The 27,788-nt window shown below is 39.7% G+C and overlaps 1 protein-coding gene across 11 annotated transcripts; it reads left to right on the forward strand.

The window, feature by feature from the left end:
• Nucleotides 1-684: 684 nt before the first annotated feature.
• On the forward strand, nt 685-23,025 carry LOC135491966 (nck-associated protein 1-like). 11 transcript variants are annotated; one of them, XM_064777959.1, is made up of 33 exons: nt 685-875; nt 1,826-1,930; nt 2,194-2,286; nt 2,502-2,558; nt 2,906-3,048; nt 3,643-3,733; nt 3,966-4,103; nt 4,586-4,634; nt 4,790-4,946; nt 5,240-5,296; nt 5,433-5,692; nt 5,861-6,034; nt 6,416-6,620; nt 7,003-7,135; nt 7,304-7,423; nt 7,797-7,933; nt 8,143-8,274; nt 8,612-8,727; nt 8,928-9,033; nt 9,354-9,484; nt 9,753-9,850; nt 10,222-10,315; nt 12,813-12,833; nt 14,530-14,612; nt 14,902-14,982; nt 15,614-15,634; nt 18,370-18,454; nt 18,976-19,035; nt 19,924-19,968; nt 20,733-20,846; nt 21,021-21,130; nt 21,362-21,451; nt 21,659-23,025. In XM_064777959.1, the coding sequence occupies exons 1-33, from the start codon at nt 771-773 to the stop codon at nt 21,770-21,772; spliced, it is 3,525 nt and encodes a 1,174-aa protein (XP_064634029.1). In that variant the 5' UTR covers nt 685-770; the 3' UTR covers nt 21,773-23,025. The 11 variants fall into 11 exon arrangements, with proteins under 11 accessions (XP_064634029.1, XP_064634032.1, XP_064634028.1 ...); XM_064777962.1 differs by lacking the exons at nt 15,614-15,634; nt 19,924-19,968 and adding exons at nt 16,694-16,714; nt 19,365-19,379; XM_064777958.1 differs by lacking the exon at nt 15,614-15,634 and adding an exon at nt 16,694-16,714.
• Nucleotides 23,026-27,788: the final 4,763 nt, after the last annotated feature.

Genomic DNA, 27,788 nt, shown 5'->3' on the forward strand with positions numbered 1-27,788 from the left:
ACAATATCAAGCAGGTTGAATCCATACTCTCAGGGCATGCTCTAGGATGGCCTATCCTGGGAAGGGAGAGCAAATAGTTGGTCCAAACACCCACACCAGAAGACACAGGCAGGTCTCGGCACCTTTATGATCAAAGAATTTGTTTAAACTTCCAGTCAAGCGGACTTGGTTGTCAGGCACATGAAAATAAGAGCTCAAAGGCACCCCCCCCACAACCTCCTTGACTGACAGACACATCCCACTGACACTGACACGTGAGAGTGCCCTTATTTTCACGTGCCTGTGACATGTTGGGAAAACAGTCTTGCAGGAGAATGTTCATAGGGATGTGGAAAATATCAACTTTTACCAGACATAAAATTCATAAGTTACGCATTGGAATTTATCTGAGATGCCTAAATCAGGGAGCTCTAAATTTTTATTACTTTCTTGTCTTGAGCTACAAATATTTGGTGATGAGGATGTGAATAAAAGAGCTGGGAAAGTCTAAGTCCCTGTGGTAAGTGTATGCAATCCATTGCCGTACAACCTCGTTTCTCAGAGAAAAGGTCAGTGAATCGTTGTGATGTATGAAGTTCACAAAACAAGCACCTGAGACAGGGTTAGTTGTTCTATAAATAGACTGGGCGTGAGCGTGGTTTCGTGTGACCAACTCGACCAGTTCGTGTGATTCGATCAACTTAGTCCAATTTGCTGTTCTACTTCCGCTTTTGTTTATTTTCCAGGAAGATGAAAATTCGTTGATATTTTGACCAAATAAACAGTCAATAATGTCACGGGGAATGATTCCAAGTCAGCAGAAGCTGGCTGAAAGGCTTACAATCCTCAACGATCGTGGCACCGGCATTTTAACACGCACATATAACATCAAAAGGGTATGTCATTGTCAACTGAAATGTAGTCTTAGGCCTACAGTGTGTTTCAAAAAAAGGAAACCGAGATTAATTTGTTAATTTCTTGGACATTGCTGAAAAATTTGGAAATTGGCAACCACCATTTATTACCTTATGATATCCTCTTTCGTATGGCACCAAGAAATCCAATTTACCATCACAGATGCATGGCTGAGCACAACGCAGTTCTCAATCAACCAGGCCTACTGGTCTTGCACCAGATGGGCCTAGATGTTTTGGTAATGACCGAACCTTGTTTGCCCAGTGCAGAGCTTTTGTTAATTAATCATTTTACCCTTAAAAATCCTCCTCATACGACAATCAAGATGTACAGACCGGGGGAGCTGGCAGTACGTACCCATAAGTCTTTGCGGTAGTCTCGCGCGTACCGGATATAACCGTATAACCTGTCAAGCTTTTCTCCTTCAGAGAAATACTGCGTTGCGCTCAACTGCCAATTATGCATTAGTCTGGTGGACACGAGGTTGGCCTTAAACTTGCTTGAAATCGAAAATTTGGACAACACACGTGTACTACAGCGCAAACGGCAGCATTCTGACATATAGAAACATGTGGTCTGATTCTATTTTTACTTGTCACTAAGTGATCACGCGTCCAACCTCGTATGCAGGGTAATGTGGCTTTCTCATTGGTCGAACGTTAATTTTGTTCACAGCCTTTTAAGGCACTTGAGCGCAACGCAGTATTTCTCTGAAGGAGAAAAGCTTGATGGGTTATATCCGGTACGCGCGAGACTACCGCAAAGACTTATGGGTACGTACTGCCAGCTCCCCCGGTCTGTACATCTTGATTGTAGTATTGACTTTGAAATTCAAACTACCATATATTGTTTCAACATGGACAACCGCAGGTTCAGGCCAAACAGTAACAAAACAAACGGCAGTTTTCAATCATGAACATTCCATTTTCAGATGCTTGGCAACCCTGAACTCAAACCCAGTTTCCTCACAGACAAGTCTTTGGAGAACTGCATTCGACCAATTGTGAAAAAGTTCCCCAATCTGGATTCAAAAGCGGTAAGAGTTGATGGGGGTTTGCAGGTCATAAAAAATAAAGATGTGAGAAAGAAAACAGCCCTTAATATTTGCCTTGTCACAAGAGCAGGCATTGGGCAGGCAGAAGATCACATGTTTGAATTGTGACTGTGAGCACAATTGTAAGACTATTGGGACCGATTCATTGGTTGTGTCATGTTTCTGTTCATTTATTTATCATTAAAACTTTGGAGTGAAAGGTTTTCTTTAAAGGTATTTTGAACTGTGTTGATTTCCCTTTTCAGAAAGAACTGCAGTCTGTGAATGTTATGAAGTCAGAGATCTGTAAATCTCTGGCCTTGTATTATGACACGTTTGTCGATATTCTCATATTCAAGGTAAGACTAAACTGCAAAATAACAATACTAGTAGGCTTCTTGTTTCATGTAAGATTTTATATCTCTGACATCAGTTTTGTCTGAGTTTTGACTTGATTTTGACGCATATGATACCCTCGCGAAAATCAGTGCCACCTATTATTGGGAATGGGATGCCAATATCCTATTGTCAAAATGATAAATCTATATCTAAACTGTCTTGTTTACTTTTACAGGATCATGTCACCAACCTGTTGACCACATTTGATGCCTGTCAGGTCTATTTAGATATTGTGAGTACTGATTAGCTTACTCTCATATTAAGTAATCGTCTACTGCTTTACAGTACACAGACTGTCCGTTTCCCTGCTCAAGACAAGAATAGAATCTGCAGTGGCAGGATTTCGCCCCCACCCCCTCTGGTCTGGTGCTACTTCTGTCAAAAGTGTCCTAGCTTGACTGCCAATAGAAGAACACTTTAAAGTGTGACACCAGAGGACCATTCTGTGAGAAGATGAGGAAATTGTAATTCCCTGTTAAAGGATCAAAGAGTTATTTACAGTAAGGTATGAAATAGGGAAGAACAAGCACATTGAAGAGATCATCTCATCCTTTACATGCAAATCCTTGTTATTTTCAGACGCTGTGTTATGACCTGACCAAAGGCTACCTTGACCTGATGGTGACCTATTTCTCAATTATGTTACTTATCTTCCGCATCGACGATCGCAAGGCTGTCCTTGGCTTATACAATCATGCACATGAGCTGCAATTTTCAAAAGGGTGCGTGTTTTTAATTTCATTCTGCAGGATTTTCTTTGCATTTAACTCAGTAGATTTGATTAGGTGGAATGTGACAATGTTACAACAGGTATGTGTCACTCATGACTTACTGAAACATACCACTGTTTAAAGTGTGTTTAAAGGGTAACTCGTGTCAAATTTCACCACATAATGTTTTAGCTGTTTTTGACAAATGACTACCTCACTTTCTCATAAATCGTTAAGGTTTTCGAATCGAAATGCACATTTTCTAGAAATTTATGGTTTTAATCCCGCCCGGACGGCTCGCTTCGATGCCGTTGAAATTGCGCTACGCCGACGACGTTTTTCGTTGATGACGTCACAACATGAACATTTTCGCGGTCGCGGTGGTTTACATTCGATTAAAACAGCGATTTTATAATAAATCTGATCAAAAATGGAAAATTTGAGCTTTACATTTGTGATCAACAAATAAAAACGGACGTATTTCCGCAAAGTTGTAAATCGCATCATAGTATCACTCTTAGGAATTGGATGTACAGACCTAGAATATCGCAAAAGAGGCCTGAATTCATTCAGGTATTTCATTCAGGTATTTGTTTTTCCCTTCAGAGCTGAGAACTACCCTCGTCTTGGTCAGATGGTGTTGGATTATGACCCACCTTGGAAGAAAATGTGTGAGGAGTTTGTACCTCACAGCAAGGTATGATATATCATTGAAGATTTGTCAGAAAGTCTCGTTGTAACTTCCTATCAAAGTGAACTTGGTTGAGTGAAGGGCACACAGGTAATCAAATCAATAGCAACAAAAAACAGCAAAGTATTTTTTCGTGATTTCTAGGTTACTTGCAAAATCCGCGAAAATAAAATGTTCGTGAAAATATTCCGGTTTATGGTACGGTATTTCAGTGTAAAATTTTGTTTCATTTTTACAGCTTGTGAACCAAGCTCTCCTGTCATTAGCCCCTGTCTACCAACGACGAAACCAGCCTGCAGTTGACATGAGGGGCACTCAAGTTCTCAGTCTCATTGCTGAACCAAATAAAATCATGAGTTATGTTCCGTATGATGCGGTGAGTAGCTTGAATGTTCTCCTGTGCTCACACTCGGTCATAGGCAGTAACGTTTATCACTGCTGTTTTTCTACATGTGGGATGGCACCCTCTTGGTCTGGTTACCCAGTCTTTGGTCAAATACTTTGAGTCAAATCTTTCTTGTGTCATATTTCATAAGGATACCTTGGCAAATGGAACTTTTAGTGAATTGTGTTATCAACAATCTTCTTGTTCCTTGCCTGTTTCTCAGCTTGTAAGTCTGGGTGTTCTATTGTGAGTTGTGTAGGTAATGTCCATGCAGTTGTTGCTTGGCCAAACATTGTACATGGTACTCATGTAGCCACAGTACTCAAATGAGTCACAATTGCAATAGATTGTGTTATATTTATTGTGTTTCGTGTTATCAAAGTGTGGATATCCTTGTGTTTGCCACCAAACGGGTTCCTATTAGTCTATATTTGATTCTATACATTGAATAATCATTGATTTTCCGGTTTCAGATGCCATGCGAATACATTTCTGTGGAGGTTCTTGAAAGGTGGATTATAAGTAAGTCACTTTGATGTTCAGCATTCTTACACGCCAGTCAATATGGCCAGGCCATTGTACTTCTGCCCATGAGTGCATAGTATCTGATGTAAACTGGCGAAGGTCAGAAAGTCCTCCCTGTTCCCCTATCATGATCTTGATTTTTCCTGTTTCAGTGGGCTATGTCCTCTGCCATCAACAGTTAATGCCATTGCCTGCTGCACAAGAGCTGTGGAAGGCGGCGCTGACATCTTGCTACGTCATCGACTTGTGCAGGGATGAGGTGCTAGCCATACATCCATTCATCAGCCAGGTCTTCGAGGGCATTAAAGGGTAGGTTAAAATGCTCTGTACATCGAAATAGTGTAAAATGTCAAAAATCCAAAAATGTCAAAAACATGTCATAATTTGCAGCGAAATGGGTGTAGAAAATCGAATGGAAGATCTTTTCCCCACTCTTTTGGTGCAAAAGAATCAGCAGATCACACTTCGGATTAATCATTCGAATCACCATAATTTTGGGTTTGCCCAAGATGTGTAATCAGGGTAGTGAAACGTCTTTGAACGGAGTTCTATGATGCCTGGTTGGTGGATAAATTATATGTAGTTTAATTGGCTCATTCCAGGTATACCAAGAAGACTAATGAAGTTAAGGAACTGCATCAGACAGCTATACAAACTGCGTAAGTATATTAGTCTAGCTGGTTAAAATAAAGAAGTCATCAGTTTGGAAGCCAGGGAAAACACTGCTTCAGAATGCACTCGCAGCTACCACTACCATTAGGTGTGAATCAACCAGCATATTTCAATTCTTTTCAGACCAACCATGCATAAGGATCGTAGAAAATTCTTGCGAACAGCACTGAAAGAACTCGCACTACTCTTCACCGATCAACCAGGATTACTTGGGCCAAAAGCTCGCTACATTTTCGTGGCGCTTACCATGGCACGAGATGAGATTAAATGGCTGTTACGTCATGCAGCGAACCCACCGGTTAGGAAAGGAATGAGAGTACCAGTTGAGGAGTTTGTGGACAGACAGCTGCCGGAGTTGTTGTTTCATGTTGAGGAGTTGAGGGGTAGGTTCTCTTGAAATAAAAAACTTCATATAGCGATGTTTGAGTCTATTTGTGCTGAGGTTTTTGCTTTTCTCTGTTTCCAGTAGGTCGGATTGTTGGAAGAAATTGTGATTGTTTTCAATACTGTGTGGTACATTATTATGCTTTAGTTGACCTTCCTTCTTTCAGCTCTGGTCAAGAAGTACAACCAGGTTCTGCAGCGGTATTACATTCAGATGATGTCTGGGTATGATGCGCCCTTGCTGAATGAGCTCATGCAGACAATGACGGCATTACCGGAAGACGAGTCCGTCATCATGTCATCATTCTGTAGTACCATGCAGGCATTGTCAGTCAAACAAGGTAAGGTAGTTTAGTATTTGACCTAATGTAGTAATGATAAACTTTGGGGCTTTCTTCAAGTTTTGTAATGAGCACGATTGCAGATTTTTTTGGTTCTGAATGTATTGTTAATATTCAGTGAAACCCCTCTCAATCGAGACACTGCATTTGGTCCCAGATGGTCATTTCCATTGAATTTGACTTCTGTTATCAGGAGACCTCTCTATCAAGGACAACATTTCTCAGTCCCAAGGGTGTCCTTAATAGAGAGCTTCTACTGTCATAGCCAGGGTTAGCCCATGTTGAGACTTGTCCCCTTGTTCTTGTGTACGTGTAATATTTCGTCATACATCAGCACTTTTCATGTCAATCACCTTATTGTCAACATCTCACATTTTTCAGTCGAGGAAAATGAGCTGTTTGATTTCCGTGGAATACGCCTGGACTGGTTCCGTCTTCAGGCCTATACAAGCATCAGCAAGGCGGCATTTAATCTTCACAATCATCACAAAATAGCGCACCATCTCAACAGCGTCACTTTCCATACAAAGATGGTTGACTCGTTGGACGAGATGCTCTTGGAGACATCTGATCTTTCACTCTACTGGTAAGCTTAAATGTTGAAGAAGACTTTTGCATAGCACCTTTAAACCTTAGTGGAGCTGATGAAGACTTGTGGCTCTGACAGTCGGCTAGTGTCCAAGTGGTCCCTGGTTGAACCACAGAGTCGTCGTAAGATTCTCTGCAGGTCTCTCCATCTAACTTTCCTTACTCCACCCAGGTATATAAATGGGTACTCAGTGCTCAGGTTGTACTGCTGATTGAGTTTTACTGAAAGGTTTCAGGAATGATGGGGGTTAAATCGTAATTGCATAGTCGGATGATATTTACCTGTACCTTAGTGAGCATTTAGGGCCGCAAAAATGGAAGGATTTAGAGTATCTGATTGTCCAAAATAAAAGTAAATTGTTAATTGTCTTTTGTTTCAGTTTCTACACCACCTTATTTGAGCAGCAGTTCAAACACTGCATGGAGTTCCCTGCCCAGCATCGCTACAGCATAGCCTTCCCAATGATCTGTGCACACTTCATGAACGCGACACATGAGCTCTGTCCTGAAGAGGTAAGCCGACATCTGGGATGAAATTTTTCCAATTTTCTATTTCCCTGCAACACAGAGAACAGAAATGCTTAGATGGGCATAGGCCTTTAAGGCTATTTTTAAAGTTTTAACAATAAAATGCACTGACATGACTGATATGTTATCTTTAAAAAATCATCTCTCTTGCAGCGCAACTCGATTGGTACGACAAGTGTCCAGTATGCTCATTGGTTCATCAAGGAGATGTCCGAGGAAGTCAACCAGGTCATTGTCGCCGTGTGCGACGAACAGAGGATTATGACAGACAAAGTGAGTGATTGAAGTTCTCGCCATGATAATGTGCTAATTTTTACCTGCATGTGAAGGAGCTGGTCAACTGTGGGAAGTATGGGGCAAGGGCATTCTCAGTGCATGCCCCTCGAATGTGGAACTCACTAGGCCATGACCTGAGGAAAGAAACTGACTCCATCACCTTCCAAAAAAACATGAAAACTTTCCTCTTCCGCGAGCATTTTGGAGTGTGAGCACTTTTGAACATTGTATTCAGTGGGAAAGGCGCTATACAAAAGATAATTTCATTTATTCATTCATTCAAGTATGGACGTTGGGGGGAAGATTTATTTGGTACTCGTAGTTTTAATTTTTAAATAGATTTATATCTTTGTCTTTTATATGCTTTTAGTTGCTGCCGAAGAATTGTGCTGCGCAGACCGCACAAGCGATGAGCCAAAAGAAAGCCAAAAGCCAGGGGAAAAAGACGCAAGAACCTGATAAGCCAGGCCAGGAGAGCTATAGAAAGCACAGAGAAGACTTCAAAAGGTGAATACCAATTGCCTTCTGTAAAGTTTTCAGGTTGGGAGGGCAATTTGATGTGTGGTCAATCCAGTATTGTGCTCCCTTGGAGAAGTTTGAGGAAGAGTCGTCGAAATTTTATCTATGCCACTTGTGTTCTGGAAGTTTCAGAATAAGAGAAGTTGAAAAAAGTTGTACATGAAACAATTCTCATCTCCTTCTTCTTCTTTTCCTAGGATTGACAAACTGCACATGGCTCTAACCGAACTTTGCTATGCATTGAACTACTGCAGTGTCATAACTGTCTGGGAGCATGGCTTTGTACCCAGGGAATTCTTCACACAACAACTTGAAGTGAGATTTAACAAGTAAGTCGATGAATGCCTTGTATCCTTTGGGAAGTCAGTAAAGGTTAATTTCCAGTTACAAGTTCTTGGTGTTTTAAAATTATAATAAGGAACTTTAGGGACTGAAAATGCTGTCTTTAACTGGAATGTGTCCTGTCTAATAGTCATCACATTGAATGAAAGGGACCATTAGGTAGCAGAATCGGCATATTTAAGAGTGAAGGTCTCTTGCTTACAGGTAATAATGAAAGTACAAAAAATCAAGTTGCCTTGACTGAGATTTGAACCACATATCCTTGGATGGCTGTGTTGGGTTTGTTCAATGTAATGCTGACTTTCATTTCTGTTGTATTTCAAGGACACTGGTTGGCATCATGATGTATAACCCAGAGACATGTGAAATAGCCAAACCATCGGAACTCCTGAGTAATGTGCAGGCAATGATGAGTGTGCTACAGAGTCTGGAAAACTACAGTAAGTTGAAACATTGGTCGCACAGCGTGATTAGTGTTCTCCGCAGCCTAGTTGCCAATCATAGGTTCCATATGATCTAGAAGTTGGCTTTCGGTACCTTCCAGCTATCATACCAGAACAATATTTTGGATGCCCTTGCCAAGCATGTTGATGAATTGTACTACACAAACAACTAAATGCATTGCTGATTTCATTTTCAGTCCATATTGATGTTACTCGAGTCTTCAATAATGTGTTGTTACAACAGACTCAGCCCACCGACAGCTTTGCTGGAGACAGAACCATAACTTCCAACTACACTGACTGGTATGTGCTATGCGCCAGATGTGTTTAATAATGTTTCATTTCCATTTTACATGGTCCATGCTTATAGAGCGATGGAAAGCATATAGACAGTACTGTGAATAAGGGCTGTGACTTGTCAGATTTTTTGACGATTTCTGTTTTTTCCCTGACTTCTAATGTAAGAGGTTTATCAAAGTTCGATTAGATTCCCTGAATAAATATTGTCATCATCATGAACATCACTTAAGGTAAAACGATTATTCTGATCCTCACTTTAGCAAATGTGCTCTGTGAATTGGCTGTGATATAATATATATTGTGTTTCATCTCCCTGTATGCAGGTACCTTGAAGTTCTCCTCCGTCGAGTTAGCTCAGGCCATATTGTGTATTCTCCCAGTCAGAAAGCTTTTGTCAACTTAGGCGGCGAGGGAGCTCTCCCATTCACAGCAGAGGAATATGCTGACATCATGGGTAGGTCATCATGTTGACCCAGGAAAAACCCTGTTTCCTCCTCATCTCGCCCTACCATGGAAAGATATCTTTGTGAGAAAAGACTCTGAACACTTTCACTGAGTCAGAACTCCCAATTAAGTGAGACGACACATTTAAAGGGCCTTTAATACTCCTGACAAGGTATGAGCTTCAAGCCTAGACAGGCCTGTCTGGATTGTGATGTCAATAGGCCTGATTCAACTAATTCATTCGCGCTTGAAGCTAATGGTTGCATATAAATTTTCAGAACTGCGTGCCCTAGCTGAGTTGATTGGTCCATATGGAATGAGATACCTGAGCCAGAGGCTGATGTGGCACATCTCCAGTCAGGTGGACGAACTCAAGGTAGGGGGCACTGTGTTTGGAATGCAGAAGATTGTTTCTTTTGAGGATACTGTTCTGACAAGTGCTTTTCTTTACCGGGTTTCTCACTCTCATAGATGCAATTGGTTAGAAATGACCGATTCGTACCAAAATCTGCTTTGATGTTTGTGATGGTGATATTTACTAAAGTAGCAACATCTTGAATCAAGGCCGAACATCTTGAATTCGGGCCCAAACACCTTGAATCGGGGCCTATACAGCTAAAATCAGGGCCCAAACATCTTAAATCTGGCCCTGACACCTTGAATTTGGGCCAAAAGATCTTGAATCGGGTCTCGCTCATCTTGAATCCTGTGTTGAATCTTGCGTTTCCCATTTACCTCTCCTTTCAGAAAATGGTTGTGGCCAACAAAGACATCTTATCAAGCTTGAGAAGCAGCTACGATAAGCCAGAGCAGATGAAGGACTTGTTCAGGAGGCTGGGAAGTAAGTCTCACTTTGTTGAATAGATTGAGAGTAGTGTGGGCTGAATTATGAATGGTCATAGCCTTGACATGTGGATGCTGGGGGGTTAGGCAAAGGACAATCTCATCGATCCAAAAAGATTGTCAGCTAGGTTCTTGATATTATATCAGAACTCTTTCATCACAAGCAGTAAGAATTTTCCCTTGATCTTATATCCATTCACTGTGGATTTTGTCAGCACTATGGGTGACATAGGTTGCCTGAGGACAACAGGTGACGATGATAATTTATAATTTGTTGACACCAACTTCTTGAGCCGGAAATGGAGGGATGCAATACACCTCTGCAGGAACAAGCCAGATAAGAACAGACACAGGGGTCTTCAACTTTCCCACACACGGTCAGATCCTCGGATCCTCCATCCCAGAAGTCATCTGTTGTCATCAGGTGACCTCAGTCAACCATAGGACTGATGAAGACCATACTGTATGGATGAAATATTTACTCAAGGTACTTTTGCCTGTGGATGTGATAAGATTTCTAATATACTATCAAGGACAATCTGGTTTTTAAAATGGGTTAGGGTAGGTAACAAACATAGTCATTTTCAATTCTCCTGATTAATCCCAACCTGTAGTTACCTCGTAGATCTCTTAATGACTTTGTATCCCCCAGCTATCCTAACCCTGTCAATAGCGTTACTATACTTCCGTAGAAATTTTTGCATTATTTGGTAGGCTACATGTCGTGTCATCATTTGATAGTTTTAGTTACAAGCTGAGTCTGATTGCAATCAAGAAATTATACGCAGACTATGCAGCCATATTCCTTCCCCTTAGTGTAGTTGCAACACCCGAGGTACAACCTCATGATTTTGTTGATTATTTTTCTTTTTTTACATATTTACCATCAACTGGCTTCCCACGTGCATCCCGCATTGGTGATCTAATCCAAAGTGACTAAATTTCTTGTCATTTTAACTATCACTCTCAGTTTAGTTCAGACCGATACTTTTATAATAATGAGAGATTGACTACTGTAGGGATGTACAAAAGCAACAGCTCCCAGCTCCTCCTGGTTGATAAATGAACATTCAGCTGGATGTGCGCTTAATCCTGTTTATGTAGTCGGTTGCTGGACTATTGTCAAGCATTAAGTCTGCTTCCTACCCTATCGTTTATTTACCTTCTCTATCTGTCTTTTCTTTCATTCAAAAAGAACCAAAGCTAGCCGTCTGTAAGACTCCTAGATGAAATATCGGACTGGTGTTTATTTGGAGTGCCTATTCACCTGTTGTATGACTATTTGGGGAACCAGTGAAGCGTTTAACTACTGAGTGTACCAATAAAAATGATACACTTTTAAAAATTGACTGCAGTTTATTTTGGGACACCTAGTATATCTGATTGGAAATAGATTTCTACTTTACCAAGTATCTAATAATAAACAACTCACAGTCATTTTTGAAGGTGTATTATTTTTTGACACAGACTGTACTTGTATCTAAGCTTTACTTCAGTCATGGCAGTTGTGATTTAGATTAATACACTGGTTGTGGCCATGATGCCGGAATCCGTTGTCAATAGATTTTTGTAGGGGTCAAAGGCACTCCTTTCTCAGGTCCACTTGCCTCTCAATTTCACCATCCACTGAATTCTGGCGATGACTGAAGTAATGTTACATTGCACTTCACTGATGAACCCCTGTCCTGATGGAATGAGTTGTATTGATATTAACACTTCTTGTTGTAATGGCCTCAGTTTGTTACAAAATATAATTCCGTAAAAAGTAAACCAATTGCATTATACTGTGCCAAAACAGCTTAATCTGTTTTAGGATTTACCTGAACCATTTGGCTGGCTGTTGTGCATGAAATGTTGTTCCTCCGTTCCTGCACGATGACCATATTTATTCTGTGCTGCAGACTGACCAGTTTTACTGTATATAAATGTAAATGGCATGGCTGGCATCTTATTTCAGGGCATGAATTTCATAACAGCAATAGTTGTCATTCCTAAATTTTGTTCTGCCCTATTTCGAAATTACGTCTCTCTCCTTTTTCCTCTCCATTGCTTTCGTTTGGTTTCCCATGATCCTTGTTAATTATGAAGCGCCCGACAAAAGAGATATTTTTTATCTGTTGTGCCTATTGGTAAAACCAGTGATCACAGGATTTGATATTTATTCGATGTCGCGGCAACAACTGACCTTAGTCATTGGCACCTGCATTGTACACCTTAACAAGACCTTTGTCATTTTGCAAACCTTATTCCTTGCTGAAACCAATTCTGTCCAAAATATTGGATTTTTTTTTCATCGAACCTTGTTTTATGAACTCTCCAATTTCTGTGTAATTCTTTAGTTTTCAGTTTCAAAACAGCACATGTACAGGCAACATCAGAGATATCAAATTTCTTGACTTGGCTGCCATGATATTTTGACCTCATCTGCATTTTTTCTCTGTTTCCCTTCTTGTCATGCACCATGTCTTTTTATCCTACTAACTCTGAAATTTCAGATCGCAATAATAAGAAACCTGGTATATATCATTCCATTTTCTCCTCATATGCTTAGGATTTTTTTCCGTTTTGGCGTCCGTGAATTGTCGACAATTTTTTTTGAATAATTATAACGCTTGGCAAACAATTTGAGAACGGAACTAAAATAACATGTCATCGATCTGGGCTGCTGTAGATATCAATAGCTATCCCTTTAAAATTTGGAAAACTTTCCTTGTCGGAAACTTGTTGGGGAAATATGTAATTTTGGTGTGTTTCACTGAATTCTAACTTTGGGGAATATAAAAGATACCTATAAAGCCTTTGGAAAAATCTACTTAATGTTTCTTGCACTTTTGGTTATGGTGAACCCAGGTTTAGGTTTTGAGTGATATTTTGGGTAACTAGATAAATCAAAAAAAATTTGTTCTCTTTGCTTAGCTATGAAGACTAACAAACAATATCTGCTATAATTTTGTCAACAATCTTTCACTTCCCAAATTCATACAATATCTAATGGTACTTTATTCTTACATTTTTAAAGTCTTAATTTTGAAGTTTAACTTTTTGATAATTTCATGTCTAGAAACAAATATTAAAGTACTAACAGTTCAATATTTTTATTCACAATTTATAGTTTGCTTTTGTTGTTGTGTTCACTTGCATATTCTTATTAGTTGAGGAATCTTACCAAAAATTTGGAGGAATCTTTTGGTGATATAGCCCTTGATGTGCAGTGGGATCTAAAATACTTACCATACAAAACTGCAGAATACAAAAATGATGCTTTTATTGTTGTAAATGTGCAAATGTCGAGTGCTTGGGGGGCATGGGTTACAATGTCGCAATAACACGCCACTGCTCGGACTATGGTGCAATCTAGATATTTTGCCGTTTCTTTGAACATGTTGAAGCATATGTTCTCGTGAAGCAAGGAGCACACAGAGAATTATTTGTACAGGATGATGTCGCATCAAATTTATTCTGTGTGCTCCTAGCTTAACCAAATATCCTTGTGCTAATTGTATAGCAAGCAGCAGACATGGTGAAACATTTCTTCCTTTGATGCAAAAAAGCAAAAATATAATGCAGCGAAAGTTTGGCGGCTCACTGCATGCAGAGGAAAGCAGTGTAGTTTGCATGTAACTTTTAAAAACTTGGTATTTGGTTTGGTGGTAGTATTTCAATATCCTGCATGGATCACTCTGGCTTTTGCATGTTTCTCTCTGCCTCACTAGATACAATGATTCTCTCTGATCTCAAGTGCCTAATCGACGATGTTGATGAGGGTGCTGCTTGACACTAGGTGGTTGTCTGCGGTGGGATCTTATGCCCATTTGCAGATGAGAACAACTGTGCTCAACTTCAGAAATATCAGTATACTGATATAATGCTCTACAGCTTCGCTTGAGAAACTGTTTTCTCAAAATGTTTCCCCTAACAAAGGAGAGGGGTGATACTTAGAAAAATCCTGATGCAACCTGTTTGATTTACAATAGTTTTAGCATTCATAGTGCCACGTACTAAGTAATGTTTGAATGGCATGTCATCTGAAGGTGTCTCTGTGGATGTGTGGTACAGATAGACTAGAGGCTTGGAGGCTGCGCAACATAGCTACATGCGTAGAGGAATGTTATACAACTTGTAGTGCTCTTACTCGAGGTTAGTCAATTCTGGTCATGTTTTCACAAGTTCTTTCCAAGTGTAATCTGAATTTTTTCATTGATATTTTTTCAGATGTTGACAGTGTGCTGCAGAGGATGACTATAGTTGGTGTGCTACTGTGTTTCCGCGCACTCGCACAAGAAGCTTTGAATGATGTAAGTCAGCGAATAGTTCGATTCTGTCAACAACTCAAAACCTTGGGATGAAGTGCACCATTTGACTTTTCAAAATGTTTGCCGATATGAGGGTGACTCCTCTGACAGATTTGGTTCCTTTCGGGCCTCCAGTTTCCTCCTACATTGCTGGTAAGTGAGGAATTTTTCTTGCTTGCGGATCTTTGTACTAAAATCGAGACCAGGACTGTATCAGATCAAGCATGATGTTCAGAATCATCATTTATAATATACGCGAGAGTTTTACTTGAACTTCTAATCGGAATTTCAGGTCCTTGAGAACAGGATTCCATTCCTGCTGAGTTCCATTCGTGATTTCCAGCAACATGTTCCAGCGGGTCAAGATTCAATGGTTTGTATTGCAAAAAATGGACACATGTAGCCATTTTTGAAAACAGATTGAGGACTGAAGTGGATTTGACAAGGAAAATATTGTGAGGTGGCTTTTGACTAAGGCAATTGTTTTCTGCAATTAAAGGGACAGAATGTTTAATTGTTTTTGGATGCAAATAAACTTTCATTAGTTCAAATTGTGAATGTGGCCCGACGTCTTTGGGGTATCACTCTGAAACTTTCCTTTGAACAAATAGAATGCAAGTTGCATATTTCTTGTTCGTGATCATTGCAGCCTCAGTCCTTAGTTGTTTCATTCAAAAAATTCAACATTTAATTGTCAAACTGATTCATTAACTCGACGACTAGTACATCACCATAACAATGTGTTTTGCACATAGAATGTGTGATGTGTTCATGTGTTTTAACCAATGACATAAAGTGCATCTTTTAACTAAAAGTGCTTTATGATTTATTACAGTTCATGTGGGAAATGTATCATATTCCAAATTACTTAAATAGAATGAGCAGGTTCAAGGGTTTTTAACCCACAAGGTGCCTAAAAGGTGTTATCAATTCAGCATGAAAATCTGTGATATCGTAAAACAAAAACGGAAATGTATTTTGATTTACCATCTAATTGTTTATAGAAACCAGACAAGGCAACAAAGGTCAGTTCTGTGGTTACTGTAATAACTGGCATGGAATTCACCCCAGCGTTAACTCCCTATATGTTGGCCACCTGGTGGAGGCATGCAGAACTATGCCTCGGCCAGGTCTGCTGTTCATGTAAAAATTAGCATGGAATTATACCTGACCTTTAATACTCCCTGTTGAATTAGTGTGCCCGTCTGCTAATTGGGGGAGTTGTGCTAAACAATGCATCCTTGTGTGGAGATATGGCATGAAGACTTGACCAAAACATAAATCTATTCTATCGTATGCTATCGTTTCGAACAGAACGTCTGTAGTTTTGCAGCTAGCGATAACGAGCTCGAGGAAATCATTCTGTTCATAGTGTAAACATTTGCCCCTTTAATTGACAAATGTTATTTAACTATCATGCTGTTGCCTGCTCTGTTGTGACAACGGGCATGAATTCTCCCCAGTGTCTATCAAGCTCTGTTGCCTTCTCTCTAAGTCTGTCCTAACTTCGAAAGCGCATTAAGATGGAAGCCATCTTGGTTGGCAAAAAACTAACATTCAGATAGCGCTCGTCTGCTTTTTGTTCTTAACTGCGGAAGCCTTCCAAAACAATCTTCAATCTTGAGTAAAAAATCTGGAATTTCCTGACTTTTCAGAGCATTCCTTGCAAACTATCAGTCCGTCAAAAACTTTTCTATGTCTGTCCTTGCATGCACCACCTATTGTTAATCATTTTAACACTGCCCGATAATACGAAGTAGGAGATTTTCATGTTGATAAGTTGTGTGACTGAGGGGTGGATCTAGAAGGTGAAAAGAAATCAACACACCTTCAGTGTCGTGAAAAATAGAACCACACACCAGGAGATCAGTTCCAAATTGATTTTTTCCTGTTTCATTTCTCATGTGCGTTGTATATCTTGGGTGTTTGAGATGAAACGAGAGTGTGTGTGAATTGAACGAGTGTGGACGTGACCATGCAGAAACGAAAAGTATTCTCATTCACGGTTACATGGGCTGAAACTGCATTTGTGTCCTCGCCTCCATTCTCGTATCATCATTTACTGTTTATTTCCTACCATCCAGCTGTCATCCATCCGGAACCAGGTTTGTTTGTTATTGTCTATTTCGGTGTTAGTCTGCTTGCCTATGTTGTAATCTGTCCTGAATTCAGGTTGTGGATGGACCCATCTTGAACGGATATTCCTCACTGAAGAGACAGCCTTGGTGGAGGTGATATTAATGGCAGGGCTTTCCAGCTTCTACTCGATGCGTAGCTGAAGGTCCTGTCTTGGATGGGTCTCTCTAAGTTTGACAGGCGTGCAGCTCATCCCTTCAGCAAGGAATAGTCTCAGAAAATGAACATATCCCTTTATTGAGATGAAATCTACAGCCTTTAGTTCCCAACACTAGCACAGAATTTCAGTTTCCCCTAAAATGGCCTTTTCAGCCAAATCTTTCCCTCATGAAAAAAATCTGAAAAGATGTTTGTTGGAGTCCCTTATTTACTGGTAAATTTATTTTTTCTCTCACTTTTCCATGCTGTGCTTTGGGTTGGGGCAGGTTTAGACTCCTTTGGAATAATCCTTCCAACTGATCAGTGTACTTTTGCCTATATGGTTTTAGCGCGTGGTTATGGGTAACTGAAAAATCACCAATTTTCCTGATCGAAAACATTTTGGGTCAATGGTAAAACTCTTCTCAGAACTTTTCTTCAAATCTGACCTTTTTATGAAGTTTCTGGTATCGGGAATCTGAAATTATGTGCCAATATGACTAACAAATTAAAAGTTAATCTACTGACCATTTTGCCTTCATCATTGTTGTTGTATTTTGTTGTAAGCAGTGCATGATCCTCATTCGCTCCTGTAGAAATTTGTACAAAAATGTGGCTTATTTTGGTTCATTGTTAAATAAGCATGGTGAGTACGTAGGTGGAGACCGTCAGTTCTGTCACGCCAGTTTTTGACGTTGTGAGACTTGCTTAATTCATCTGTACCTTTTACATGTATGGAATCTCCTTCTCAATGGATTTAAACCCTTTTTTCAGTCAACACTATTTTCATTTCATTGTTCTTTCCTCTGTCTCCCATGTTATTTGTTTTGAAGAGGGTTTGGTCTTATTCACATAAGGCTACAACCTATCGTTTTCAAAACATGGGAATACCCCTCGGTTTTGGGTAGTCTCCCCAAGCTTAGCTGATCCAATCGATAGGATGGAATTCCCCAGCAATAGGTTCAAGATAGTCCTCTTTAGTTTCCCTGAGACAAAATCCAAAAGCACTTCCTCTTTAATGCGGCTAGCTTCCACTATAGCACTGCCTCCAACCAACTTGATGATACAACGATCAGATAGTGGTACCTTGGCATTCACAGACATACTCACTTCTAGCTTTGCCACACAGCGTTTAAATCACCCGAGTGCACAGAGTCTTGTGTGTGGCACAACACTTGGATTGTGCTTTAAAAACGAAAGTTGATATAAACATAGCAAGCAGCTACTTCTCAACTTGTTGTTCAATGGGGAGGGGTTGTCATTTATGTACTACTCTATGAGCAGTGGTACATGAAGCAGAAGGTTGCATATATTATCCATTGTAATAAAAGGTTTATCACTCTGCCTCTTCATTCATATCATCTCATTGAACATCATAAACATATTTCAGGGTGCTCATTTGCTCTTCCTGACCAAATATCCTGCAAAAGAATCTGAAAGCTGTCATCAGTATTCTAAATAAAATGTTTCGATTTGTTTGATTCAGATTGTGAATGAGATGGCATCTGCAGCCGGCATGCCCTGCAACATCGATCCCCAACTTTGTGCTGCTCTCAGGTCACAGAAAACAGGTAGGTGTGAGGCAAGGAGAAATACTGAGCCCCTGTTTATTGTTGATGTTGTGGTTATGTTGTAGATATGTTGCTTAAGCAGGCCGCAAACAAGAGATTTTTGTTACAGCAACCTACAATAATTATCACATCCCATCAGTGACCAGTGATCTTTTTGTTGCTTATTGTGTCGATAATTATTGCAGGTCGTGTCTGTAAAAATGTTTGTTTGCCAGGGGCTTTAAGCTGGTAACACCTGCAATTGCATCTCAGCTAAGATGGCTATAATATTGGTACGCTCCTACCTACATTGTATCTGACCAAATTTCTGTCCTGAAACTAGAGTTTTGGGTAATTTTGAGAATGATGCATGTTTAAGTTTGTATCGGTAGACAGGTGCCCTGCATGTCTTGCTTTAAAGTTAAGATGTTGTAATTGTAAGTCCAGTCCCCCCCCCCCCCCCACTCCCCCCTCATTGAGGTAAGTTCTGTATTGTAATGTCATCTTGATGTTGTGTTGTGAACGATTTTCCTTTATTTAAGCCACAAACCCACCACCCCAAGCATCAGGAGACAAAAGGACTAGTAAGACCCCTCAGCTAGGTAGGCATGTGGTTCACATTTTCCAAGCTCTCCCAGTTTATGTTTGTTTGGTGTCAGTTTGTTTCAGGTTGTTTGATTTGTGTTCACCCTGTATATTTTACTCAGAAGGACTAGATTACATGTAGAAAGCCTTGGTTTCTCGATTCCACAATCATGTATGTCTGTGTGATTTCTAAAAACTAGTTTAAACATTATTAGTTACGAAAGTATGTCAGATTATGCTTTGCATCATTTTATCATGTTGTGGTTTCATTCAACTTCTTGCTAGCCTGTCCTTTCTTTTGATTGTCTATTATCACTTTAATGAGGCTAGCTATTACCTGTTTTAGCTGACTGGCGTACCAGTGAGTACTGGTGAAGGTGTAGTTTTATACACAGTAACGAAGTGTTGTAGTTGGCACCCCTTACACTTCACTTTGTTTTGGGGTCACACTTGGCGTGATTCAAGCTGAGGGTTCTGCCTTAGAGAGAGCCCCCTTAATGGAAAATTGAAAAAAATGATCCTTTAAAGAGAAATTGCTGGGGTATATTGGAAGAGTTAAGAGATGATGGGGTGTGTCATGAAGAGAATTACCAGTACAGTATTCTAACTAATACAGCTAAAATTGTGAAATAAACGTAACATCACATTTTTCAATAGATAGGTAGTATTTTACCAATGTAGGTCACAAGGATATATATTTCAGGATTTGCACTTTCTAGGCTTCTTGAGAAGTACAGGTAAATGACCATGTCAATTTTGGGCCACTACTAAAACTACTGGGCCAATTTCTTCAAGGACCCAGTTTTTGCACAGCAGCCAAAAAAGGACGTGGTCATTTACTTCTGAAAAAGCCCATACAGCAACATTTTGCCTCAATTGCTAATACAGTAATTCCATTCACACAGATCACTCGGGTCGTCGTCGATCCTCGATTATTGGATGGCCTGTCGGTAGGACACTTCTGAAAATTAGATTTTCCCTAGCCCTGTTGCTCCAAAATTTGGCATGCATGTTATCAACCTAAAGCAAATATAGTAGTACAAGGTATTCTTTCCTGGTTATTACTGACCGAATTTGACCTGGCTATACTTTCCTTTCTAAATCAAATGCTACTGAACAAACCAATGTTAGTCTCTTTTTATTAGCTTTGACCTTTTCAAGTTGTTATTCTAATGAAGTATCATCAAACCCCAAAAATAAATTCAAGATCCCTCGCCTTTTTGCTATTCGTTCAAATTGACTAAAAGATTTTGTTTACTTACAAAAATCATTGTTGTTTTAAGTGATAAGTTGTATCTAACTGTTTACTGTTTATTCATATATCCTATTTTGCATGGTGGTTATCACTAACAACCGTGTCAGTGAAATAATTTATTCAAAAACTATTTTTCAATATTTCAAGTCAAAGCCAAAGGCAGTCATTAAATTCTGATTTATTTGAGGTTTAAGGATGGAATTGGAAGGTATACATGATGTAGAAAGAACAGACAGCCAGCAGAAGTTTCAGGGTTACTCTGTTGTGTCCAGAGAATGTTTACAGGGCCATCCTTGACAGATGAGGCAATCAGTCCTGAGGCACTCCTCAGCGTTGCTTGTGTGGGTGTCCTGATTAACAGACCACCAAAGGGACTACAGTTCCAGAACCTTGGTCAACTTAGCCAGTTTTTTTGCTGTGTTCTTGGAAGGTCTTCTAAACTGACATGTCTATTTTCAGCCGAGCTTGGGGAGGATGAGTACAACGTTGCCTGCTTGATGATGGTCTTTGTAGCTGTGGCCTTACCAAAGTTAGCCATGAGTCCAGAGTCAGTATACAAGGCTGCACTTGAAGGTAAGTCATTTGATATTCAGTTTTCTCTTTCTATGAAAATTTTGTTTTCTTTTTGTAGATTTTGTGAAGGATTTCTGTAGAAAAATATAGATTATATGTAGAATTTTGAAAGAAATTAATTTAATTATCAAAAACTCATTACTTCATGTGTATGTATATGATTTTCTACTTCAGGTCATGCGAACAATATCCACTGCCTGGCAAAGGCCATCAATAGTTTGGCTGCAGCTTTGTTCACTATCCACCAGGGGGATGTGGAGGAAAGACTCAAGGAATTCTTGGCGGTGAGGAGACAATTCCATGATTGGCACTTTTCAAAAAATGAATATTTCATTATCCATTAGCCATTGGGTGATATGAATAAAGACTAGCAAATGCTTTTATCTAAAACTCCATGTACATTTACACTAGACCTTTCTGTACAAAATTGAAGTAAAAGCATTTTCTAGTCTTTATTCATATCACCCATTGTCCTCTAATTTGCAACATTTCTGATTGTGATTTCATTCTTCCAGCTTGCGTCATCAAGTCTGCTCCGCCTTGGACAAGAAACAGACAAGGAGCTCATCAAAAATAGGGAATCGGTCTACTTACTTCTCGATCAGGTAAATTTTGAGCTTCAATCAATCGAAATTGAGGAACTCCTATCAATCATCATATCATTACCGGCGTCGTAACCCTATTGGATTTTTGCCGGAGGTATGGAGTCCACTATAGGCTACTGTCCACCTATGTAGGATCTTTTACTTGCCCTAGAGAGACAAGCAGAAAGAGTTCAATGAACCACCTAATGGTTTCCTCTCCTATTTCAGCTTGTGCAAGAGTCGCCATGGTTGACGATGGACCTACTGGAGTCATGCTTCCCCTACTGTCTCCTGAGGAACTCCTATCATGCTGTTTACAGACAGGCGGAAGGAGCTTACTAAACGACCAAACGATGAGATATTTGATATCAGAAAGCCATCACTTTAGAACTTTCTGAGGTTAAATCAAAGACATTCTTTACTAGATTTAAAATGTATTGCAAAGACACTCAGTCCTTTTGTTTGTATACATATGTGCAATATTGAATTTCTTTACCTACCAGAAAATATGGCAACAATTTACCAAAATTGTTGCCCCAAACTATTCAGTTATGTGAAAAAAAGTGATGAATTCTTGGCAACTGTTGCATGTAGAAGCTGGTGCTGTCATCTATTTCAGTAACTTTAATAACGTGTATGATTGTATTGCATGAGAAAGTATTGTTACAGATGTTGAATGAAAATGAAAATCCTTCATATTGGCCTTGCCTGTATTGTCCGTTGAAAAGTGCTGATATATTTGTAAGAGATATTAAAAGAAAAACAGCATTATAATAATGATGCTTGTGACACAACCATTGAAAGATGAATTACTGAAAGCCTCACAATTTTTGCAAGATGGGATGTAACCGTGAAATCTAGGGGCGTGAAAATGTTTAACTTCATGGTTTTTGTCATTGGAAAATGCACCCATTTGGCATGTTTGGGAAAATAAATTGGCACAAATTTGAAATTGCAGCACCATGGCCTGAGGACCATGGTAGAAATCTTTCCTAACTTATTAAGATAACTACACTGTATATAGCTATTCCCTTCGTAATTATGACATTTGTATAAAGAACTTTGTATGTGTATGATGTAGTTTGTAAGTTTATACTCGAGAATGTAGTTTCAATAGACTTGTCAACAGTTGACATTCTGTGTCAGCACTATTTAGTCGGTGTACATGGTAGGGGTGCGTGTACAAAAAGCCAATCTTATGAGTAATAGGCCTATGAAACAGACGCACCCTAATTGGCTAAGTAATGTCTACACAGTAGGTAAATAGCATCAAAAATTAAACAGTAGCCATATTTTACCTTTAAAGTTCATTTGTGGAATAACTCCTGTACTTATGTTGCATCTTATGATCAAGATTTAGTTTGATAATCTCGTGAACTGTAGAGATTTCACTTGGTCAAAGTCCTTGAGAATTAAAAACAATTAACTTATGAAATGCTGTGAATTGTGTAAAAGATTCTCCCATTCCTAGATATTCTCTGTATATTTCAATATTTGATGCCTCAAAATACAATGCAGATTCTGTGTACTTATACTTCTAGTTGATGCTACTAGTAATATTTACTGGGAAATATAAATAAAAATCATGATAATGATTAAAACAAAAATTTTCGTCTTCCATTCAAACCATGAACAGTGTGTTCAAGAAAAGCACTCTTGTCTGCCAACAAGAAGTAACCTGGAACTCAACCTACTTCTGACATCAGAAGAAGATTAGTATTGGACATACCCCCCATGTGCCATCTACATCAACAAGAGGAGTGGACAGAGTTCACTGAGATAGCTGTCCTTGTCCAGTTACTTGGAGAACTGACTCCTAATATCAAAGGTGAACACACTGATGTGGACTCAAGGATTGATACTGATAGTCCTCTTATTCTGAGAGTGAACAACAAAGTTGTTCAAACTTCCAAGCCATTTTAACCGGAAAGTGCTGTCTTTCCTTGGCAGAATGATGAGAAGTGAGATTCAGTCCTCTCTCATCACTGAAGGGTTAAGACACTGGAAAAAAGTATTTAAGTGCTGTTATCTGGCAAAATGAACAACATTGAGCAGAGATTCAAACAAATTCCTTCTGAAAAATGTTTCAGACCTGGTGATTGGTGAAAGAGTCTTAAAAGTTAGTCTCCTCTCAGCAGTGAGACAGAGTAGAAGGATTTCATTGCTGCCTTCTTTTTGCAGTTAAGAAACCAAACTTTTATTTCCGCAACGGTTGGGCGGAATTAAAAAAAATCACTGCCATTGTATTCAGTGATGCCTGAAGAGGCTGCATGACAAATTTCATCCCTATATTCCTATTCTATCATGGGTTTTGAGATTTTGCACAAAAATATCCTGTCCAAGCCATCAAAATCAGAAAATCAACCTTGGATCCAGGTATAGAAGTTTCCAGATGTACAGCAGTGAATAGGGTTTAAAATCTTCTTGGACCTGGGACGAGGTATTTTTAAAGTGGCCAGCATCTGCAAACGATACATGATATTTAGAAAATTTTGCTGGATGCTGAAAGATTGAGAGATAAACTGATGTGTATTAAAGCGAAATACATGTACTTGCTGGTACTCGTGATTTATGGTATAAATCAGAAACTCTATTCACTGGTGTACATGAGAGACTACTCTTCCAGCTGGTTATAAATCCAGTGACTGTCCTCCAACACAGAAGGCTCCATCTCCTGATTGTGTCTTGTTCAGATCAAGCTATGGTTCAACCGTTGAAACATATAGCTCTTCCGGCTGTTAATAAACTCTGAGTCTCTGACCGAAGTCTGTCTTAGAATATTGAAGGTGTTGATGCCGTGGTCTCCAGATTGTGACTGGCTCCAGATAATGTCCTCAGTTCATATGTTACCAGTTGAGAACGTATCAGGACATTTCTTGCAGCTGGTTATAAATGAAGTGTATCCTCTCAAAAATCGTCCTCAACATTGAAGGTGTTGACAATGTATAGGCTCCAGATTGTGACAGATTAAAAACTGTCCTCAAACCATGGTCCACCAGTTGAGAGCCGATTAGGACAACACTTCCAGCTTGTCATATTTTGAAGGTGCGGACGTTGTGGTCTCCAGATTGTGACTGGCTCATGATGTCCTCAGTGACGGAACCGTGGTTAACCAGTTATGAGCCGATTATGACAACACTTCCAGCTAGCTGGTTATTAACATGTGAAGGTATTGACGTGGTGGTCTCTAGATTGTGACTTGTTCAAGACTGCCCTCAAGAGATCAAGCTATGTTTCGTCAATTGAAAACCTATTGCTCTTTCAGCAGCTTATATATTCTGCATCTCTGGCCGAAGTCTGTCTTCGAATATTAAAGGTTTTGATGCCGTGGTCTCCAGATTGTGACTACTTCAAGACTGTCCTCAGCCTATGTTTCGTCAGTTGTGAACCTATTGCTCTTTCAGCAGCTTATACATTCTGAGTCTCTGACCGAAGTCTGTCTTCGAATAACGAAGGTATTGATGCCGTGGTCTCCAGATTGTGACTACTTCAAGACTGTCCTCAGCCTATGGTTCGTCAGTTGAGAACCTATTGCTCTTTCAGCAGCTTATACATTCTGAGTCTCTGACCGAAGTCTGTCTTCGAATAATGAAGGTCTTGATGCCGTGGTCTCCAGATTGTGACTACTTCAAGACTGTCCTCTCAGTCTATGGTTCGTCAGTTGAGAACCTAGTGCTCTTTCAGCAGCTTATACATTCCGCGTCTCTGACCGAAGTCTGGCTTCGAATAATGAAGGTGTTGATGCCGTGGTCTGAATCTGAGACTGTACCACATAGTTGTTCAAACTTCCAAGGTATTTTGACCAGAAAGCGCTGTCTTTCCTTGGCAGAATGATGAAAAGTGAGATTCAGTCTTCTCATTACTGAAGGGCTAAGACACAAGAAAAAAGAATTTAAGTGCTGTTATCTGGCAAAATGAAACACCATTGCTGGATACATTGAGCGGAGACCAAAACAAGTTCCTTCTGAAAAATGTTTAAGACCTGCTGACTGGTGAAAGAGTCTTAAAAGTTAGTCTCCTCTCAGCAGTGAGATAGAGTAGAAGGATTTCAGTGCTGCCTTCTTTTTGCAGTTAAGAAACCAAACTTTTATTTCCGCAACGGTTGGGTGGAATTTAAAAAAATCACTGCCATTGTATTCAGTGATGCACAAAGAGGCTGCATGACAAATTTCATCCCTAAATTCCTAGTCCATCATGGTTTTTGAGATTTTGCACAAAAATATCCTGTCCAAGCCATCAAAATCAGAAAATCAACCTTGCATCCAGGTATAGAGATTTCCAGATGTACAGCAGTGAATAGGGTTTAAAATCTTCTTGGACCTGGGACGAGGTATTTTTAAAGTGGCCAGCATCTGCAAACGATACATGATATTGAGAAAATTTTGCTGGATGCTGAAAGATTGAGAGATAAACTGATGTGTATCAAAGCGAAATACATGTACTTGCTGGTACTTGTGATTTATGGTATAAATCAGAAACTCTATTCACTGGTGTACATGAGAGTCTACTCTTCCAGCTGGTTATAAATCCAGTGACTGTCCTCCAACACGGGAGGCCCCATATCGTGACTAGTTGAAGACTGTCCTAGATGATCAAAGGATTATTGAAGGGTTGACATTGTTGTCATCTGATTGTGATAGAATCAAGACTGCCAAGTGATCAAACCATTGTCCACCAGTAAAGAGCACTCTTTCAAGTGGTTATAAATTCAGTGTCTTTCGCACAATTGAAGACGTTGATACTGTGGTCTCCTGATTGTGTCTAGTTCAGATTAAGCTACAGTTCAACCGTTGAAACATATTATTGCTCTTCCAGCTGTTAATAAACTCTGAGTCTCTGACCGAAGTCTGTCTTCGAATATTGAAAGTGCTGATGCCGTGGTCTCCAGATTGTGACTACTTCAAGACTGTCCTCAGCCTATATTTCGTCAGTTGAGAACCTATTGCTCTTTCAGCAGCTTATACATTCTGAGTCTACGTTTCGTCAGTTGAGAACCTATTGCTCTTTCAGCAGCTTATACATTCTGAGTCTCTGACCGAAGTTTGTCTTCGAATATTGAAAGTGCTGATGTCGTGGTCTCCAGATTGTGACTACTTCAAGACTGTCCTCAGCCTATGTTTCGTCAGTTGAGAACCTATTGCTCTTTCAGCAGCTTATACATTCTGAGTCTCTGACCGAAGTCTGTCTTCGAATTATGAAGGTCTTGATGCCGTGGTCTCCAGATTGTGACTACTTCAAGACTGTCCTCAGCCTATATTTCGTCAGTTGAGAACTTATTGCTCTTTCAGCAGCTTATACATTCTGAGTCTCTGACCGAAGTCTGTCTTCGAATATTGAAGGTTTTGATGCCGTGGTCTGAATCTGAGACTGTACCACAAAGCTGTTCAAGATTCCAATGCATTTTAACCCGAAAGTGCTGTCTTTCCTTGGCGGAATGATCAAAAGTGAGAGTCAGTCCTCTCATCACTGAAGGGCCAAGACACAAGAAAAAACAGAATTTAAGTGATGTTATCTGGCAAAATGAACAACATTGATGGATACATTGCGCGGAGACCCAAACAAATTCCTTCTGAAAAATGTTTAAGACATGGTGACTGGTGAAAGAGTCTTAAAAGTTAGTCTCCTCTCAGCAGTGAGACAGAGTAGAAGGATTTCAGTGCTGCCTTCTTTTTGCAGTTAAAAAACAAAACTTTTATTTCCGCAACGGTTGGGCGGAATTTAAAAAAATCACTGCCATTGTATTCAGTGATACCCGAAGAGGTTGCATGACAAATTTCATCCCTCTATTCCTATTCCATCACGGTTTTTGAGATTATGCACAAAAATATGCTGTCCAAGCCATCAAAATTAGAAAATCTACCTTGGATCCAGGTATAGACATTTCCAGATGTACAGCAGTGAATAGGGTTTAAAATCTTCTTGGACCTGGGACGAGGTATTTTTAAAGTGGTCAGCATCTGCAAACAATACATGATATTGAGAAAATTTTGCTGGATGCTGAAAGATTGAGAGATAAACTGATGTGTATCAAAGCGAAATACATGTACTTGTTGGTACTTGTGATTTATGGTATAAATCAGAAACTCTATTCACTGGTGCACATGAGAGTCTACTCTTCCAGCTGGTTATAAATCCAGTGACTGTCCTCCAACACGGAGGCTCCATCTCCTGATTGTGTCCTGTTCAGATTAAGCTATGGTTCAACAGTTGAAACATATTGCCCTTCCAGCTGTTAATAAACTCTGTGTCTCTGACCGAAGTCTGTCTTTGAATATTGAAGGTGCCGTGGTCTCCAGATTATGACTGGCGCCAGACAATGTCCTCAGTTCATATTTTACCAGTTGAGAACCTATCAGGA

This window comes from Lineus longissimus, chromosome 8, assembly GCF_910592395.1.
Source record: "Lineus longissimus chromosome 8, tnLinLong1.2, whole genome shotgun sequence".
In the NCBI taxonomy this organism is placed as follows: domain Eukaryota; kingdom Metazoa; phylum Nemertea; class Pilidiophora; order Heteronemertea; family Lineidae; genus Lineus; species Lineus longissimus.

Excerpts from the sequence above, each read along its gene's own strand:
- LOC135491966 (XM_064777959.1), top strand. The coding sequence starts at position 771 with ATGTCACGGGGAATGATTCCAAGTCAGCAGAAGCTGGCTGAAAGGCTT. Across the intron at positions 9,851-10,221 it reads GTCAGGTGGACGAACTCAAG|AAAATGGTTGTGGCCAACAA; the intron begins GTAGGGGGCACT and ends CTCTCCTTTCAG. Across the intron at positions 20,847-21,020 it reads ATACAAGGCTGCACTTGAAG|GTCATGCGAACAATATCCAC; the intron begins GTAAGTCATTTG and ends TTTCTACTTCAG.